The sequence below is a fragment of the Lepidochelys kempii genome, chromosome 24 (genome assembly GCF_965140265.1).
Source record: "Lepidochelys kempii isolate rLepKem1 chromosome 24, rLepKem1.hap2, whole genome shotgun sequence".
NCBI lineage: Eukaryota > Metazoa > Chordata > Testudines > Cheloniidae > Lepidochelys > Lepidochelys kempii.
The window spans coordinates 8,768,336-8,788,780 of record NC_133279.1 but is presented as its reverse complement, the minus strand read 5'-3'; the positions used below and the strand labels follow the sequence as shown (position 1 = coordinate 8,788,780).

Here is a 20,445-nt window from a genome sequence, read left to right as displayed (position 1 = left end):
CCAAAGACTAAGTTAGCCAACTAGAGAAAAGCAAAGAAAGGAAACCGGGATTTATGGGTACGAAATACCATCTAGTGCCTGCTGGAAGGATGTTAGTTTAAATTGGAGCAGATTTTTTGTTCTGTTTGACTTCCTGTTTCCTTTTCCCCTCCAGACTACCTCATCGGCCTTGAAAGGTGCCATTCAGCTGGGCATCACCCACACAGTAGGAAGCCTGAGCACCAAACCGGAGCGAGATGTTCTCATGCAAGACTTCTATGTAGTAGAAAGTATTTTCTTCCCAAGGTGAGAGCGTGCGCGCTGCTCTGTGAAATGCTTTTACTTAGGGTTACCCGCTCTGAGGTGGGTCTTCCCGCGGGTTATGATGAGCTACTTGTATGGTTGGGAGTTAAGAGAAGAAAGCAACACTGATTCCAAATCCGCTCCTTAAGACATGTGCAGGCGTCTCCAAAGCACACAACAGTATAGTGGCCTAGTTCTGCACTTGTTGATATGGCAACCACACAACAGAATGCAACTCAGCCCTTAATTTTAGGTATTACTCAACCTTTCCATTAGAGCAAGCGTTCAACAATGGTTGTTCTTGCATTATATATGATAGAAAAATACCTGCTGGAGCTCTGAGGTATGCGAGGGTTAATGAAAGAGAATTTAAGGCCGTGGTTCTCAACCTGCAGCCCACCGCTTGCAGCCCAATCAGCACAGAGCTGCAGCCCATGTGACATCCTCAGGGCCATACAGGTAGTATTGGATGCAGCCCACAATGGTAAATAGGTTGAGAATCACTGATTTAAGGTGTCAAACTTGCCATGTGTTCTGTTTTTGGGTGTTGTAGAAAATTGTCTTGGGGTGGTCCTTCTTTATTTTAAAAGAGGCCTTTAAAAGTACTGTGTGGATTTCTAACCATCTGTTCCCTTCCCCCACAGCGAAGGGAGTAACCTGACCCCAGCTCATCACTACAATGACTTCCGGTTTAAAACGTATGCTCCTGTAGCATTTCGCTACTTCCGTGAACTGTTTGGAATACGGCCAGATGACTATCTGGTAAGTCACTGGGGAAGCCAGTTTTATTTGTCATACTTGATAACTAGTATTTTTCCCTTCTTCCCCAGTATAAATGGCCTCTATCCGGTCCCACTCCTAACACTGTGCACACACCAATGGTTGTTGTCTCAGCTTCGCCCCCTTTCTTGGGGTTTGCCTTTATTTAATTAAAGTTTACCAAGAAAAAGCCCTTGGCCAGGACTGCACTTACAGCCATCAGCCTGATCCCCAATGTGGGCAGATCAGTATTTATCCTTGTTGGGATCTCTTGACCCTTCTGATGATTATTGCTTTATGTTCTTGAGTGGAGCTAATGAGACTTGCCTGGTCTGACTGTCAGATTCGCAGCAGCGTATTCTGAACGTCCATACTGGGTCCTGTACCAATTCCATCCTGATTGTGCATCTCCGGCACCCTCACGTGAGACTCTCCTAGCCTGGACCCACTGTAGGCTCCCTTGAAACCACTGCTTTAACCTTGGATGGCCAAAGCGGCACCTGCAGCCCCCAGAATTCACAGGGCCAAATACAGCCCACAGAATTCTATTGTGCAGATCCCATCTTTGATGTGGAGACCGGGCTACTAGAATCAAAATGGAGTTGGGCACACTGGGCCAGGTAATCTCTGCAATTGTGCCACTGTATTGGAGCAGGATGCAGCAGTTCTTACCTCTATTTTATTCAAATGAGGTGTGATCCTTGCTTATAGGGCCCCTTGGTTGGCCAGAATATGTTGCCCCGTAGCTGGTCAATGGGCCAGTAGTTTCAGGAAGGAACCAAACCATTCCTTTATGTAGCAAGCGACTGCAGTAGCCCAGCAGGGTCCTCGTCTTTGACTAGAGCTCCTAGGTGCTGTGCTAATACAAATTACTACTAATTGCGAGAAACCCGGAGGGAGGGAGGAAGCAGAGCTGCTGAGACATCACAGTCTTATAACTGCATCTCCATGCCTACCTGTAATCTCTCCAAACAAGACATGTTCTAGCACAAAGTTATGGACATGAGAAAGCATTAACCTGAGGGCCACGGATTCCAGAGACAGTCATGCTGGATGCTTCCCCAACTCTAAAAGCTGTGCCATGACTTGCTATTCTCATAAAACATCTCTAGTTTATCTAACTTAATGAACTACTAACCAGTCTATATACTGAATTGTATACTTATCTGTTTTTGTGGGCAAAATATGACGCTGCTGTTCACTGGGGTTGCTCAAAGTGCTTTGCAAAGGCGCCTGTGCAGATGTGTAACGACGCCATCTCTAAAAAAAAAAAAAATTAACGAGGAATCCTTGTGGCACATTAGCGACTAACAAATGTATTTGGGCATAAGCTTTCGTGGGTTAGAACACACGTACTCAGACACTCAAGTTGACCCTTTAGCTAAAGCTTCGATAAAGATGCCTGTGCTTTGTTACCTGTTTATCTTACGCTTTTGCTTTTTAATTCAAACCCACCCCACCCCCCTTCAGTACTCGCTCTGCAGTGAGCCACTCATTGAGCTCTCCAACTCCGGGGCCAGTGGTTCCCTCTTCTATGTATCCAGTGATGACGAGTTTATCATTAAAACAGTTCAGCACAAAGAAGCAGAGTTCTTGCAAAAGCTGCTGCCGGGTTACTATATGGTAAGTTGCTTGGGTGACCTTTCTGCGTGGGTTGTAATGATGTTTCTCTGACAGCATAAACTTGAGAATATCGTCGTAACTGGCAGGTCACATGCGGGGCGGCGGATTTACAACTGGTTTCAAGGCCGTATTTTCAGAGATGCTGAGCACACTCCACTCCCATTTGCTGCAGGGGTAGATGCTCAGGACTTCTGAAAATCTGGACCTGAGCCCTTTGGGTTGGTCAACTGCATTTTGCCTCTGCTGGCTAATACTGATACACCCTCCTGCATGTGACTAATAGAGGCTGCTGGAGCTCTTTGGGCCGGCACAGGAAGGTTTGCACCAGACCTTCTCATTTTGGTTGTTTGAAGAGTGCCCGTCTCCCTGAAAGGGACCTGCCTAGCATTCAGGCTTGCACTGCTAGATTGTGTGTGGTTGAATGTGTGCGTCTGCTCAGTCAAGTTTTGTGCAAGAAGCTCATACTCATGATATGCAAAGACTAGCAAAGTTCCTTATTTCCTTTCCCCCCTTCTGGGCCATTCTCTTTGTTCCATCAGTGCTGCCCAACCAACGCTACTTTGTTATGTAAATTTAACATGCCCATATTCCAGGGCCTCTGAGTGTCTGTCTAAAGAGACTAAAAATGTGATCATAAATAGATAAATGGGCCCTGCTAGTCCTAGAACAAAATCAGATCCAACCCCAACATACAATATATACCTAATCCCACTAGAGATGGCAGATGGTCCCAGAATGCTTTATTAACTGCCTCCCTGAGTGGGAATTTGAACAGGTTAATGGAGTTCATGTCCCTGGCTTAGAAAAGTGCCATGGGATTCTTAATACATGCATTGGTTAAGACCTCTTCTTACCTACCCATGGCACCACCAGCACTTTGCCCATATTACTAGGCCGGGAAACTGGACCAATGCTAGTTTCTGCAACCACCAGAGTTATAGGAATCTCTTATTCCAGTATGCACCCACCCTTATCCTGCTTAGCATTAGATCTGGCAAGAGCCTAGCTTGTGGAGGGAGTGGCAAACTAAAAGACTAAGCACAAAAATCCTCCTTTGCCCTGCTGGCTGCCACAGATTGCCTCTGGCAGATAATTGTGTGGATGAAGGTGCAAATTCCTTCTTTATGCAAAAGCTGCATCTGATGAGTTCAGGTTTGCAGAGAAAACATTTCTTACCCTAGAGTTACCAATCTATGCCCCAAGTTCACCCATCCCTGATTCATTGCTTTGCTGATAATCACTTTGGATCCCAGACAAGGTTGCTTTGATTCAGATACACCGGTTAAGAGCAAATAGCTAGCCACTCTGAATGTAGGGAGTCACCTGGACTCTGAAGTTATGTCTTCTGTCTTTGGACATTTAGAACTTGAATCAGAATCCTCGGACGCTGCTGCCTAAGTTCTATGGTCTGTACTGCGTGCAGGCTGGAGGGAAGAACATCCGCATCGTAGTGATGAACAACTTGCTGCCCCGCTCTGTGAAAATGCACCTGAAGTATGACTTGAAAGGCTCCACCTATAAGCGTCGAGCATCCCAGAAGGAGCGGGAAAAGGTCTTCCCGACATACAAAGACCTGGATTTTATGCAGGACATCCCCGATGGCCTGTTCCTAGACTCTGATATGTATAATGCCTTGTGCAAAACGCTGCAGAGAGATTGTTTGGTGAGTGAAGGGTGAGATGAGCTGAATTGAGACCAATTTTTTTCCCCCCTTCTCTGTGGATTACTTCATGCCTTTTGAAATGTGTGTACCCCAAGGTCATTCTAAAGCTTCTTAGGCCTGGCATTTGCCCTGTTTTTTGTTTGTTTGTTTGTTTTCTTTGTGTGTCTACAGTCTGGATAATTCTGCAGTGCAGTTTTTAAGTGCAAGATGCTAGAATTGAGTCCTCTGTCCCCCAGAAAGGCACTGCCCAGGCAGCTGCAGTGCAGTTACCCCCTCCAAACACTGCCCTCCCTGTACAACTCAATTCTGACCCAGGGAACTCAGCTACTGTGATACATTCAATCTTTGGCACCTCTGCCATGACTGCCAGCTACAGGGCTAATTGGCATTTGTGTGATGATGTCCACTGGGAATGGGACAGACCACAAACTCCTTTTGCATGTTCAGATGTTTCTAAGTTGGGTAAAATTCAAATCAGTAATCTAGAGTGGTACGGTGCAGTCTCCCCTCCCCCGTCCCCTGAGCAGTCCAATTTATGCCCTGCCACCCAATAATGTCTTACTACTTTTACAGTAGGAGGAGTCCTAGTTTTAGAGCAGCTGTGTGGTCCAGCAGGTAGGACACCGGACGGAGAGTCAGAGGACCTGAGTTCTGTGCCTGCAAGTGATCTGATGTGCAGCCCTGCACAAATCATTTTCCCAGTTGCTCTGTCTGTAGAAGAAAGATACTGATATTTTACCTTCCTTTGTAAAGCTGCTCATTGATATCTGTGGGTGAAGATCACTGAGTGTTTATATAGAGGCCATCCCCTTGGTATTTTCAGAACACTAAGCAAAAATACTCAGTGCATGCATAAAACTGGAATAGTTTAACCATTCATGTAGCTTGCAAAACGTAAATGATGTCATATTGACTTTGTTTCCGTCCAGGTTCTGCAGAGTTTTAAAATCATGGATTATAGTTTGCTTGTGGCCGTCCATAACATTGATCAGGCACAGAGAGAGCGTGCGATAATGGATGGGACGGCCCAGTCGGACACACGAAGGCCAGCTACCCAGAAAGCTCTCTACTCCACGGCTATGGAGTCTATCCGAGGAGAAGCCCGGCGAGGCGGCACTATAGAGACTGACGACCAGTATGTCTGGGTTGATTGTTCAAATTAACATGGCCAATTCATACTTAGAGCAGATGCGGTAAAATTCAAGGATTGATAAGGAAGGTGTGATTTTAGGTACCAATGATGTAGGGCTGAGCCTGAGGCTTGGGATTCAGGAGTCCTGAGTTCTGATTTCAGTTCCTTATCATGAGCACGTCACTTAAGTCCTTTGTGCCTCTGCTTGCCTGCCTCACTGGGATGTGTGAGGATTAATGTGTCTGTACCACACCTGGAAGCTGTACTCAAACAGCTAAATATTAAGTATCGCCTCCAGGGATCGTAGGAATTGCTGTAGCGGATCAGACCTGAGCTCCTGTCTCTGAGTGGCCAGCACCAGATACTCCAGGTTTCTTGGATTCTTCTCAAAGTGGACAGTTATCAATTAACCAGCCCACAGTTTCAGTAAAATAGACAATGTACAGAAAACAGGGATAAACTCCTGTTATGTTTTGGTAACTTACTGACTTAGCATTTAGCTCTGATTTGTCTTCTCTAGAGTTTGTCAGCTCAGCAGTAGGTGCATGTTGCCACTCGTTAATCCGCTTAACATTTAACCCATGTAAGGCTTAGTTGTGTAGAGTGAAAACTGCTTTGATCAGGGTAAAGCCTGCAAATCTCATGCTTCCTGTTTTTGTTTTCTAGAATGGGAGGCATTCCAGCCCGAAATTCAAAGGGGGAAAGGCTGCTTTTATATATTGGTATTATTGATGTGCTACAGTCCTACAGGTAAGAGCCTTTACGTGACACCTATATGTTGACAATAGTCGATAAAATAAACCTCCAGTAATAAAATTGGCCCTGTTTGGTTGCAACAGTCTGAGACTCTCTGGCTTGTTTACTGAAGACTACAAACAGTTTGTAGTTTTCTTGCCCCATTTCCTTGATGTTTTTCATAAACTGAAATCCCCGCATGCTCCTCTGGACCTTGTATCCCTCGTTTATTCAGTGTCAGAGTACAGGCTTGCTCTTACAGGGCAGGTTTTTCTTAGACTTGGTGATTATGCTGAAGGGAGTGTGCAGGAAGTGGCTGAGAAAAATAGGTGGTAGGTTAAAATTGCCATAGTGTCTGGAATGAAAAATAGTTTTATGACTTTGCTTAGATGTTTGTAGTGTTGGTGTCGAGTTGGTGCATAGCCAGGGGTGCTGGAACAATTTGTACAGTGAGGGTGCTAAGAGCCATTGAACCAAACTGTAAACCCTGTGTATGGTGGAAACCACCTCAAGCCCAGGGGTGCTGCCACACCCGTAGTTCCAGCTAGCTTGAAATTCTAGCTAACTTTTTTTTTTTCAGTTTGAGATCTTTTTTACATTTATCATTAGAAGTCAATGGGCGTTCTCTCCCTGCCATCAGTGCCTCCTAAAATTGCCCCCTAAAAGAATAAAACTGCTACTGAATGTTTTTAGATTCTTTTAACTAGGTCTGTAAATTACTTTGGCTTTAGGAAAAAGGTGCATTTCTGTTGTATCTGTCAATGTTAAGAAGCCAAACTTCAGCAATGAACGTAACTTACTAATAGTGATTGCAAAGCCTAAATGTGAAAATTACTATGGTCTGTTCACTGCTTTCAAATCTCACTTCTCAGATTCGTTAAGAAATTGGAGCACTCATGGAAAGCATTGGTGCACGATGGGGTATGTAGCAAGAATTTTATCCTGGGACTCTTAAATTACCTGATAGCAGTATTTTCAAACCAGGTGTCCCATCAAACAGATAGTTGTGTGTGTAGAAATATGTATTTTAAAGTAGAATCTATGGTCAGACCTTATAGTAAAGGTACGTTTATAAAGATCAACAAATTATTGATAGATGTTAATAAATGCAATAAATTTAGTCCAAGTTAGTAGCTTGCTTATAACCATCTATAACAACTTCTACTGATGTCTTTATAACACATACGACTCATGCTTTCAGCAGCTATTAATCACTTTATTGTTTATTCATCATTTATAAAGATGCTTTTAATATAGCGTGACCATACTTGTTCCAAATGTAAACCTACTCTAAAAGAAATCCATGTTGTCTTAGAACTATAGTTACGTGTGTAACTTTTGTCCCTTGGATGTTTTTAGGACACTGTGTCTGTGCATAGGCCCAGCTTCTATGCAGAAAGGTTTCAACGATTCATGTGCAACATTGCATTCAAGAAAATACCATGTAAGTATCTCTTCACAGGTGGGTTCCTGGGAGGCTGCCATAGTCAGGGAGAGAATGAATGGAGGTGCGTCTGATCAGTAGGAAACTTGTGCTGTGTCAGGGTTACTAGTATATTTTCCTGCCCTGCAGAATGTGACTGACAACTCCTAGGGCAGGGTCTTTAATCCATCAGCTTTCTTCAGAGTGCAACACTTTCTCATGAAATAATGGGGAAGGTTGTGGATGTTGCTATGTAAGATTTTGTTTTGTTTCTGGAAAACGTGATATTAAGTAAGATCTTTCTTTGCTTTTGTCTTTAAGTAAAACTTTCTCCTTCTAAAAAGAGCCGGTCTGGCACAACCATTCCTCGGAGGACGGGTCAAGGCGGAGCCCCTTACCATTCATCGTGTGAAACTAAAGCGCAAGTAACGGCAGAAGCAGATGTGGAGCAAGGTTGGTGCCTATACTAGAAAACCCAGATGACAGGAATTGCTTTCCTTTTAAAAAAAGAACAGCAAAAGAAGCTTGGTTCAGCCCAGATTTTTGTGATCCAAGACCTCCACTGGTGAGACTGTGGGGACATTCAGTACACGCTGTCCGAGTCTGCAAGCTTGCTAGAGCACTATCCTAGGATCACAGATCTAATCGCAGCTACCAGGACTCAGATGCAGCCATTAATATATTGCGTAGTTCAAGGGGTGTGGCATTCTGAGGGGTCTTCAGCAGGCCTAGAGGAGTTGTCAGACTTTCATGAAACGTGTCTCAGCCCACTGGGGACCTGCCAACATTGTGGTGCATTAATGGTGGAACAATAAAGAGACTTTTTTTCCACATAATATATACTTTGCCAGTAGCACTCACTGCTACAGGAAGTGAATGAGATCAAGAACTAATTTAGCAAGAAGCAAAAAGAGATTGGACATTTATATGAATTACAACTGGATATTCTTATCGTAACAAATTCTGGAAGGGACTTTAAACCTCAGCGTTCAGGGTTTAAGACTATCTTAGAGGTCAGGAGGAGACCTAATGTGGTCTGGGTGGATTATCCCATGTCAGCAGCATTGTTACCCCATCCTCTGAAGCATCTAGTACTGATTTGTAAAAAGACAGGATACTGGACTGATTGGACCTCTGGTCCGATCCAGTATGGTAAATCCTATGTAATTGGCCTAAGTGATGTCCTGAGCTTTGATCTCCTTCCCTATGGATCATGCCCTGCCAGCGTGTTAGTGGAAATGTTGGTACAGAGACTGTATCACAAAGAGCTGGATTCACTGAGAATGGATACCAAATGTGCTGGACTGGACCATTCTGTTGTGTAGTTTCCTGCATGATGACTTTCTGTAACATGAAGCAGCATTGGCTACAGAAGATCTTGGCAAATGATTAGTTATTGCTGCTGATGCCAGGGGATGCTATTCATTATGTTGCTATCTGCTCTGCTCTTCCCACAGGTTCCCATCTTGGTCGCCCTGATCTCCTTCCCAGAACTCCTCCAGTAGACGAAGCTAACAGTGATTCCATAGCAACAACCTTGTCCACTTCTTCATTGGGCAGCGGAGGCCTTAACTCTCCAGCCAACAGGTACCTCTCCGTTAATCACAACCGTGCGTGGGAGGGCATTGCTGTCTGCAGGCTGGGATACTCTGCTTTCAATCACATCAGTCACAGGGCAGATGCCTGCTGCTTTCATGGAGTGTTTGTTTTTTGGTATGCTTTTCAAACTACATGTCTTTTGAGCAGTCGACACATGCCAGACCGGTTCAGTACCAGATGCAAGGGGTCATTGTAACACCATTAACATGCAGTGTTGTGTTTGAAGACCAAGGCAGTGTTGCATCCTCTGCTTTGTAAGGTGGTGAGTCTTGTTGGCCTTCTAGCTCCTTGCTTGAACTGTGTAGCAGCTTTGGTTTTTTACTTGATCGTTTGAAATCTTTTACAGTAGGTGATCTGGTGAAATGTCACTTAAAAAAAAAAAGACATGCAGGAGAACATGAGCAAGTAGCAAGCAGGATCGACAGAATTTACTTGATTTTTTTTTTTTCCAGAGGTGTTGAGCTCTTGCAGCTCTCATGGATTCCAGTAGAATTATAGGTGCTTAACACCTCTGAAAATGAGGCCAAAAGAAAATGCATTTCAAAAGTGCATCTGCTAGGAGATGAATGTGCATAGACAGCTGTAAGGAAGCAATGAAAGGACCCCCTTGAATCATTTGTTTGTTGCAAAAGGGGTAAGAATGGTAGAGAATAGGAGGGGCTGTAAGAGGGGGGCAGTCTGGATCATGGAAGCACACAGCTGCTCTGATGCTCATTTCTCATATCACAAATGATCAGAAACATTCTGTCCTCATTAATCATAGTCCATTGACTGCAGAATGTCACAAACCCAGTCCAAACAAGTGGGCCAGAACTGGATTATAAATTTATAATTTGCCCATCTCCGACACACTTCTTTATAGGGATCCTAAACCAGATCTTCTCCTTTTCAATAAAGTCAGCATGTCTGAGGCTTTTTCTTGACTCACCACTGAGGGTCTCTCTCCTTTAATTTCTGCTTAGGTCAGTGGGAGTGCAAGTTCACAAATCTGAAACCTCACCAAAGGATTTGGCTAGAACAGCTCCTGTCATCTGCTCAAATAGGTGAGGGCGAGGATCATGCTTTGCCTGAAACCTCTTCAGTTCTAAACAGAATTTTGACTTCATCTGCCTGTAGATGAAGTACTTAGTAGCCTGTTTTTAGTAGGACCACTTGACCAACTTGCCATGTGCCCCTTTACTGTTCAGAGGCTATAAGTGCTCTGCATATTGGGAATTCGTCATATGTAATGTAATACCATGTAACACAGTGGGTGCTTGCACCAAGTTACATATGCACCAAGGCTGCTGTAAGCCAGAAGGCGGAACGATAAGTGCCTTCAAGGTATGGTGTTGTCCTTGCATGACATAATATTCCCAGCATCTATAGGATTTGCCCTGCTGGGTTAATCCCGCTGGTCCATCAAATCTGGAATCCTGTGAACATTTATTGATTTTAAGGGAGGGAAACATCTTCTCTCCCGCACCCATCCATTAATACACTTGGCCAATGGGGCAATACTACGCATGGAGAAAGCAGTTCCTTCCTGACCCCTGCAAGCAATCATGAGAGGCAATTACTTTTCTCTAACCTCCCATAGATACGAGTAAGGACAGATTGCTAGAGCAAGGGTCTTGGTCTTGTGTTCAAATTCCAGGGCACTGTATTAATAGACTAGCACTGAGGTAGTTTCATAACTATAGTAATTGTTTACATGGAATTAAACCAGAGTTTCTCCTTCTCTATAGAGTCAGCAAGCCTGTGGCTTTGTATTTACCACTCAGTGTGGAGTTTCACCTTTGTAATCTCTGTGTAGGTCAGTGGGAGTTCAAGTTCACGTGTCTGAAAACTCTACAATTAGAACAATTCTCAGCTTCCGATCCAATAGGTGAGGGTGAAGACCTAGTCAGGAAAGGCACTAATTTGCTCGGTACTTAAGTTCTAAACACAAGGGGATGGGCCCACTATTTTGCAATACCAGGTTGAAAGAACTACTCCAGTCTCTGGTTTGCAGCACAGCCGCTTCCTCTGCTGTGGAGTGCTGCTATATGCCTCTGTGAACAGTGCCCAGTCTGCACTGAAGACGATGCGCCCCTCAGAGCGCTGTAAGCAATACCACGCTGTTAGCGTGTGCTTGCAGCAAATCCTGCCTGCCTTTGTGAGGGATAAAGCAAACCCCCTGGTGCCTGCCACTGATATGTAGCTGCCCCTGCACAGCTTTATGTACGGAGTGCCCCGGGCCAGCACTGATGGCAGAGTAGGCTTGCCATGCTGAATCGAGCCACTGAGCCATTCAGTCTGGTGTCCTGCCTTTTGCTGTATCCAATACCTGGTGCTTCAAAGAAAGCTGCAGTGTTGTGCAGGTGGGAAGGAGAATGTCTCCCTGAGAGACGTGGGGGTCAGCTTATATGCTGTATAACCTCAAATGAAGAGAGGGGTCAGTCCAGAAAAGCATGGGGCTGGAAGTTAGGACTCCCCTGTGTATCTAGACCCAGCTCTGCCATTGACTCTCATATTGTTTGTGAAGTACTTTGAGATCCCTGAACTGTGCAGCTAAATAAAGTATAAATTATTCAGCCATAGTGTTTCATTGGCATCCTGTGGCAATGAGTTCCATAGGTTGACCTTCCTCATGGCTTTAGGTGGGGGATTTCTCTTCATCCAAACACAAGCTTTATGTGGGTTATCACCAGACTTTCCCCTCTTTGTAAAATCAGTGTCTGGAGTGTTGTATTCACCAGCTGAGGGTCTCTCCTTTTAATCTCTGTGTAGGTCAGTGGGACTGGAAGTACACAGCTCAGAAAGCTCAGCAGAGGATGTAGCTAGTTCAGCCCTGAGTAACCACTCAAATAGGTGAGGCTTAATCTAGGCAGGAAAGATGTGTGGTACCCTCTGTGTCCAAACACAAGGACTCCAGTGTCTCCAGTCTGCTGAATGTGAGTGAACAGAAGATTATTGAGCAGAGGTCCTAGCTTTGCAGGGTGACCACTTTTCATGTGCTGAATGGGTGGAAGACTGCTCTATACATTCCATACCCTGCCAATGATGCACGCAGCACCAGATGACAAGGTGTAGCCTGCTGGAAGCAAACAAGCCCTGGGTGCATTAGCAGCATAAACCAAAGTGCCTTCAACTTCAGAAGCATGTGGCTTTCCTTATGCCGTCACAACTTTCTTTAAGACAGTGACTGTAACGTGACTAGCGTCTCCTGGCCTGTGTAATGCACGGTACAGTGTGACATCCATGCTCACCAGGTTGAACTTTCCCTTTATCTACTTCATGGATTCTCAACCTTTGGGTTGTGAAGTGGAGTCAGGAGATCATGACCACACTGCCCATCCTGTGTTGCTAAGTGGGAGGGGTGGGGAGGCCCGATTTGGAAACCAGTGCATCGCCAGCCCCAGAAGGCAATCGTTGGGGTCGCAATGCACGAAAAAAATAAAATCTAAAACAAAGAAACTCTCTCTCCCCGACTCCCCATGCACCCTGGCCCTTTTCAAGGTCAGGTCTTGTCAGCCTCTTGAAACACACGTGCAAATTAGAGACTTACCATTGGTGCAACTGCTTATTTTATTGTAAATGTTAGGGGACAATGAAAATTTTTGACTTTGAATAAGGGATTGCCATTTTGAAAAGGTTGAGAAACACTGTTCTAGCCCATTATGTCATTTTATCGACTCTTTGAAATGGCTTCCAGCTAGGAGTATTTATTTACATTCCAACTGTGTGCTAGGGCAGGAGTTTTCAAGCTGTGGTCCGCAGACCTCTAGGGATCTGCAGACTAAGATTTCCAAAGGGGTCTGTGCCCCCATTTGAAATTTTTTAGGGGTCCACAAATGAAAGAAGGTTGAAAACCACTGTGCTTGTAAAGAAGAGCCATTGGTTTATCTGAACCATAAGCGTTCTCATCTAGTGTTTAAGATCCACGTTTACGCAATAAACAGAGCAATTAAAACCAGGGGAGGGAAGGTGACTGTTCCAACTGTGTAAACACTAGGGATGGAATGTTTGTGGAATGGAAACATGACGTAAATCGGCCTTTCTTTGCATTTCCCTAAATGAGTCACCACCCAGTGGTGGGCCCCACCTGCTTGCCTGAAACTCCCCTTAGTTTGAGTCTGTGATGAGTGCAGTTCTTGTTTGAATAAAAATCTCTGGAGTACCCATGTAAAATGTGGGAAAGGAGCAGTCTTCCCCAGAGAGACAGTAACACATCACAGCTCTCTTGTGAGGCAGGGAGGGGAAACCTGGATTCCAGACTGGCAGAGTCACTTCGGGGTGGAGTCTCTTTTTTTTTCCTGGTGCGATCTTTTCAAGTACACGTGCCAAGGTGGCCAGTGAGTCAGGAACATCTCACGTGTGGCTAAGAGATGCTTTATACATCACTTGGATATTACTGTGGGCGTATTAGGAAACCCAAAGGAACACGAAGAATTTTGAAGGCTTATTTAGAAGAAACAGCTTTATAGGTGCCCTTTTTCTGTTTCCCCCAGTGGCTCCGCAGGGCCTTTGGTAACAGAACGCTCCTCAGAACTGACAGAACATTTTGAAGACGTACCAGAGACGGAGATAAGCTTTGTAAGTGCCTGCATTTCCATAAGTGCAAGAAGGGCTCTGTCGGGCAGTTTTAGTCGCAGCTTTAAAAAAAGGTTTCGTTTGGCGTTTAATTGAAATATTCCCCTGTGGTGGTGGAAATGCAGGTGTTTTGTGCTTGGGGTGTGAGCCTCCCGAAATGCAACAGACTAACTCAATTAATTACTTCGTTTCTTTGATACCAATGGCCCCAACTGAGATTGGACCCTAATTGTGCTGCATGCTACGCAGACATCTGGTGAGACTCTGCACCAGATTACGTGGAGTGGGAGGGGAAATTGAGGTGCAGAGCTGACATGCCCAAAGCAGGTCTATGGAAAAACGGAGAATAGAACCAGGGCTCCTGGGTCCCAGTTGCTTGTCCAAGCTGAAAGTGAACCACCAGCATGATTTGGGACATATAAAACCACAGTCAAGTGTAGACCAAACCTATGACCTATCTAGACAGCCTCCTTTAATACAATGTCTGCCTCGGAGAGGCCAAGAATTGCTAGGCCCTAGATCAGTGGTTCTCAACTTGCAGCCCAGTCAGCACAGAGCTGCAGCCCATGTGACATCCTCAGGGCCATAGAGGTAGTGTTGCATGTGGCCCACAGTGGTAAATAGGTTGAGAACCACTGCCCTAACTACTCAAGGACAGGAAGGAAGCGCTTGAAGACATCACGTTAGCACAGAGTGGTTGTGCCTGTTCAGAGACTAGTTTTTGAAATGTCAGTGAGGCTTTGCATTGCTACTGGACTTGTCTCTTCGCAATCCAGCACCTTTCACCAAGGAAGAAACTGACTCAGACTGCTTAGAAAACCTTCCTGAATATTCTACCTATTGATTTTTCTCTTTACAGTGAAATAACAGAGGGACAGTTGTGATGTGAGCAGAAGATTTCTCTGTACTCTGCGTGGGCCGTAGAGTCTGACAAACATTCAGCCCCTGCGGCTGATCCTAGAAATCTTATCCGGACAGAATCCATAGAAGGTGGAAGGCTTGGGACATACTTAGTGTCATAGTATTAACAATGACTGAGCCCAGAGCAACCTCCTCTTCTGAAAAAGAGCCCTCAACCTGTGGCTGGTTGCATCTGGTTTTTCTGCTGCTGTCCTCTCTTCGAATAGTGGCAGGAGCAAGGCTTCTCATCTCCAAGGAGGAGCAGGAGCTGCTCCATGCAGGCCAGAGTCCTCTGGAGAAAAGGAACTGGCTTTGGGGGAGTTGGTTACCTAGGATTGAGGACATCACAGATCTTGCAAGAACAAAGGTCAACTCTGAAGAGCACCAGGGGAAATGGACATTGGAGCCTTGTTGGAACAGTTTTTGCAACAGATCAACATGGTGTTTGGTTTTTATATTAATTTAAGTTTCTTGAATTCAGTCATATCGTTTCTTTTAGGCTGCAACAATTATCTATTCTTTTTAAAAATAGTTTTATCAGTGTTCCACCAAAAATGTCCCGCATCAGAGGGAAGCAGAAAGGGGAGCGACTTTTTTTTTTGGTCACACATGAAAGGTATTGATCATGGATGTCTTTTCTATAAACTAATTTTGGGAGCAGTAGTCTCTAATGCATTTATGACATTGCATCATCATCATCATCCTGAGAAGGTGACATGGAACAGACCTGCCCACAAGACTTGGTGCTTTATCATGGCTTGGTGCTTGAAGGATTTGGAATGTGCAACGCTTTTAAGATGTCAGAGAGGTTTTTGCATTGCTTTGTCCTGTTTTAAATGACCCCTTTATTCTCTCATCCTCCCACAGAATGAGAAGCAACAGAGATTTGGGGAGATCTTGGTGCCTGGCACATTTTTAAGCCTTCAGTGTTTCTTAAGCAAATGGACCAAACCGATCCTGCTTGGTTTTTTCCCAGTATTGTGTGTCCTCCTTGGGACACAACTTGTAAAACCTGCATTTTTTTTTTTTAAATAGCTAAATTCCCTTTTGATAGCTATGCTTGTCTCTTACCCCTTGGCATCAGGGTTACCTTTTGCGCACAGTGCTCTGAGTGCTTCCAAATAGAGATTCCCATAATGCTACTCCATATAAATGGCTGCTGGGTCTCTGTGCAGAGCAACAGATTTTGGGGTTTTTTTGGCCTCAACAAGTGTGTGTTGCGCTCTGATTCCAAGGCTGCGGCTTATTAGAATCAGCTGAAAAGACGCATTGCTGTATTACCTTAGCCATTTGCTGTACATAAGACTGGCAGTCCTTACCAAGTTACCAGCTGCAGACACATGGTTAGAAACCTGAGCATATGTTGTACTGATTTTTATTTTCACTAAAGTTTTTTTTTAAATTAAATGAATCTGTCTTTTTTTCCCTAAAAACCGTGACCCTCCCCCACCTCCTTTTCGCAGATTAAAAAATAGAGAAATTCAAATTGTTGCTCTTGCACATGCAAGAGTTTTTTGTATGCCGTTTAGCAGTCGTTGCTGATAAAGCCGAAGAATGTAGCGGCTTAGAAGGGGTTTTTAGTTGATGTATCAGGGCTGAGTGTTTGGGTTTCTTTTTTTTTTTCCAATCACATTTAACGTGGATAGAGTTCAAGCTGTTAGTTTAAAAAACAAACAAACAGAGCTTTGAAAGGCAGAACAGCCTTTCTCACAGAGAGCCAGCCAGGTGTCCAAACGCAAAGACATTTAGTCAAGCAGGAAAGCGGTGGTCTCTGAGTAACGTCTGGAACCTCTTTATCTAGATTTAAACGTCAAGCAATGTCCTGATGAGACCTGTACCTTGAAGATCAGTGTAGTGACAATGGGAAACCGCTCTAGTGCAATTTCCCTCTTTCTCCCCTCTACTCAGCAGGTTATTCTTCATATCCTGATGAACCGTCTATATTAGACACACGCTGTCTGATCTTCCCTCCTCACTCAAATCCTTTTTTTACCAGGAGGAAAGAAACCAGTTCAGTTTTGGTTTTTTTGTTCATGATTTAATATTTATGAAGTTGTATTTAAATGTTTTATTCCGGGAATAGTTATGCAGAGGGTGGGGGAGGGAGGGCGTTGACATTTATATATCATAATTATCAACCTCTGCTTTGCAATGGTTTAACAGCAAAGGCTTCTTGCATTCTAAAAGTGGCAGGATAACTGGTGTAAGGTATTAAAACTTGATCGGTTATTTCCATCACAAGGTTCGCTGTCTGGCTAATGGCTCAGAGAGTTGGGTCTGTGAAGGGAGGGGTCAACACCCTTGATCCTGGCTCCCTGTTTAAGCCTCTCGCCCTACCCTTACCCCTCCATTGTTGGACTGAAATGCGGGGCGAAGGAATAGAGAGCTGCTGATGGCTGGACCTCTTTCCTGCTCAGTCTACGCTGACAGCTTTGATTCCACACGGCAGGGTCCATTGCTGCTTCGTCAATCCACCAGGGAGGATCTGACCTGTCAAGCATACATCCTTATGAAACAACTTGTGCCGTGTTGTGAATATTGTCATTTTAACCTTGTAACACTTTTGCCATCGTTGGCTGTTAAATTGAATATTAAAAACAAAAGCTGTCTCTTAGGAGCCTGTCCTACACAGGGGATAATATCGCCCTGATGGGATATTACAATACACAGTGTGCTACCAAACCCAGAAAGGTGTGTGTATTTTTATTTTATTTATTTCTCTTGGTGGTGAGGGGTGGCTTGGGGGGACTTGAAACTATACTTCATCCATTTCATAACATTCATACAGCCGTCTCCCAGCATGCAGCAATGGAGACGGTAGATGTGCGAGACAAGGAGAGCTGGTAAGGACTAAGTTCAGGGAACTGCTGTTGAAGTGTTGAGTTCTGAGCTGTGCTTGTTAAAAGGAGAATTATTGAGACCTGTTGGCTTGGAGCGAGCTGTCTGCAGTGGCTCTAGCTAACGCTCTGTTCACTGCTTCTATTTAGGCCTGGTCTACAGTTGAAAAGTTAAATAAACCTAACAGTTGCTCTGGGCTGTGAAGAATTTTGCACCCCGAGCGCCACGCTTAAGTTGACCTAACCCCTGTGTAGATGCAGCTAGGTCAACAATAATTCTTCCGCTGACCTCAGCGAGATGGATAAAACTCCTTCCATCAGTGGAGGAAGTGTCCACACTACAGCGACAGTGCTGCTGCTGTGGTGCTTGTAGCCTAGACTTGGCCTGAGAGGTGTCCTACTGAACGCTTAATTTTGTCCTTGTGACGGGGTTCACTCACCAGTGCGGCGGCTCCTTGCATCTAGGTCTGGGGATCAGCTCTCTACCAGTCTGGTGCCTCCTCATTTGGTTGTTCGCCCTGTAGAGACACTGGCCGTGGAGTGCTCCATTTTTGTGACGGCCCTGTGGCCAGGTCACTGTAGCCCTGCCCTGCCAGAGTATCAAACTCTCCCTGGACAAACTATCGCCGTCTCAGACGGTCTTCTGCTTCACCTCCAAGACTATGCCACTTTCCTTGTGGCCACTAGGAGAACCTGTCCCTGGAGTAGTGGACAGGGCCCATATGCCCATCAACCAGTCTGCTTCAGTTCTGACCCTGTTTGTTTCCCTGCATTCTTTCCTACCTCTCTTCTCTATCTTCTCCTCCTCCTCCGGGTTACTACTGGACCTCAAGAAGTCAAGTCCAGTCCCCTGCCCTGTATCAGGACCAATAAACCTAGACCATCCCTGACAGGGGTTTGTCCAACCTGTTCTTAAAAACCTCCAATGACAAAGGTCCCATAACCTCCCTTGAAAGCCTAGTTTAGAACATAACTACCCCTACAGTTAAAAAGTTTTTCCTACTCTCTAACCTAAATCTCTCTTCCTGCAGATTAAGCCTATTACTATTTGTCCTACCTATAGTGGATGTGTTGTGATGATTAGGCCTATAAATTTATCCTAATTGTCAGCTCAACTGTGAAAAGCAAGTGAAGGTTCATAAAAGTGTCACGATAACCTATTACAAGTGTTGATGGGAGAAGATAAAAATGGAGATGGACTGAATTAGTCCAAACCCCAAGTCCTCCTGATCCAATTCAAGGACTGTGTTAAGATCATGCCGAGTAAATGAGAGAAGTGTGGGACTGAAAATCAGTTAACTCAAATTGGTGTCAGAAATTAAGCATAATTGGTGGACAAAATGGGGGGGGAGCCATTCCACCCATCATTCCTCCTTGGGGGTCCTCAAAAGACAAGAGGGGGGAAGCTGGCTACTGAAAGGAGGGGATGCAAACACAGTCTAAAAGATAAGAGAAGGGAAAGGAATGGGTTTCACCATTGCAGCTGCCACCCCATTATTTCCCGGGACCTTGAACCTTCTTCATCTTAATCCTGAGAGACGACTGGGCAAATGTTATACCAATCAAATAAAAACCAGCAGGATCTTATTAAAGGGGAAAAGGCAAAATACCACATTTATTGTGAATACAGAAAGAATCATAGTAAGCAGTTAGTTATAGCTATAACATTCCATTCAATCTCATATTTATTCACACATTCATTCATACATACACACACACACACACAGGTTCTGCAAGGTTGTTATCATAGTTACCAGCCTTAGAGTTGCTCATGCCAAGCCACTGGCCAGGTGGCCTGGACACGAGGAGGGAGCAGGGCCTTCTCAGATGCACATCTGATGCTCTTGGAAGTTGGTTTGCAGAATCAGACCCCAAAGTTCTCACTTTCTAGGGTCCATTTTTATAGGAATTTCTTCCTATGCCAGTCTATGGGAATTGCTTCATCATGCTGTTGCTGAATCAATCAGCAGATGGCACATTCCTGATGGCTCCGTGCTGCCAGATGTTATCTTGTTCTTTGGTTCTCCCATTCTTGAGGCTGTTGGGTGGATTCCAGTCTGCCCTCCGGGGGTCCTCTGGTTATTTCCACTTGATGCCTTCTTCAGCCGATGGACACTGGATTCTTAGGCTGGCACCTCCCTGATCATTCAGTTATTATCCACACCAAGCATCCATCCACATACATCCTCTATCTCTATTATTGTTAAAGCGAGATGAATACAACAAAAGGGCGGGGAGTCTCTGGGTGCTGTTTCTGTTGTTACAGAGTATTGCTTTGAGTCTCTCTCTGTGAGAGTAGTAGTTGTTACAAACAATTGCTTTGAGAACAGACTGTCTTAGAATGTACTAACACAATTAGCAGCTTGCAAGTTTCACACATAGAGGGAGAGAAACAGTACCAAAAACTAAGAGACCTCTTAATTAGTAATACCCTGGAATTTAAACTATGGGGAAATCAAACTCATTTGTGATTTTAATACAGAACTTCTTTAATATGATCCAACACCAGACCAGGGAGAGGGACTACCACCTCTGCCAGCTCCAACTAAATCCCAAACAGCATCTGGGTTGTGAGACTTTGTCTTTCTCCCAATATGTCTTTTCCCTTCCCTACCTTATTTCCTCTCTTCCCTGCCTCTGTCCCCTTTTTCCTTCTGTCTAAGAAGAGGCTGGCTTAGATGACCAAGAGCCTGTGATTGCAAGGACAGCTTACACTACTGTTGCAAAATATGCAAAGTGCAATGCTCTAAAATGCCTACTGCTGGCACAAGTTTGCCAGGTCTCAGAGTGACTGATAGGCACATTGTGTGGTCTTGTGTTTGTTCTGCAGCAAGGCTCCACCGAAGAGCCAGCTGCATTGTCTCTCTTTTGCTGTTCTTTCCTTTCACCTTGAGTGTGCTCGTCTTGTTTGGTTTTCTGGAAAGCAGGATTGGACTTG

At 44.7% G+C, this 20,445-nt stretch overlaps 1 protein-coding gene across 1 annotated transcript in view; it reads left to right on the top strand.

Moving 5' to 3' along the window:
• Positions 1 to 20,445, top strand: part of LOC140902798 (putative PIP5K1A and PSMD4-like protein) — a 73,965-nt gene that overhangs the window by 22,113 nt on the left and 31,407 nt on the right. The window contains 10 exon segments of the mRNA XM_073323268.1: positions 155 to 285; positions 927 to 1,044; positions 2,512 to 2,664; positions 4,028 to 4,327; positions 5,257 to 5,462; positions 6,126 to 6,209; positions 7,067 to 7,115; positions 7,554 to 7,638; positions 7,939 to 8,070; positions 9,075 to 9,134. Coding sequence (XP_073179369.1) covers positions 155 to 285; positions 927 to 1,044; positions 2,512 to 2,664; positions 4,028 to 4,327; positions 5,257 to 5,462; positions 6,126 to 6,209; positions 7,067 to 7,115; positions 7,554 to 7,638; positions 7,939 to 8,070; positions 9,075 to 9,134 — 1,318 coding nt within the window.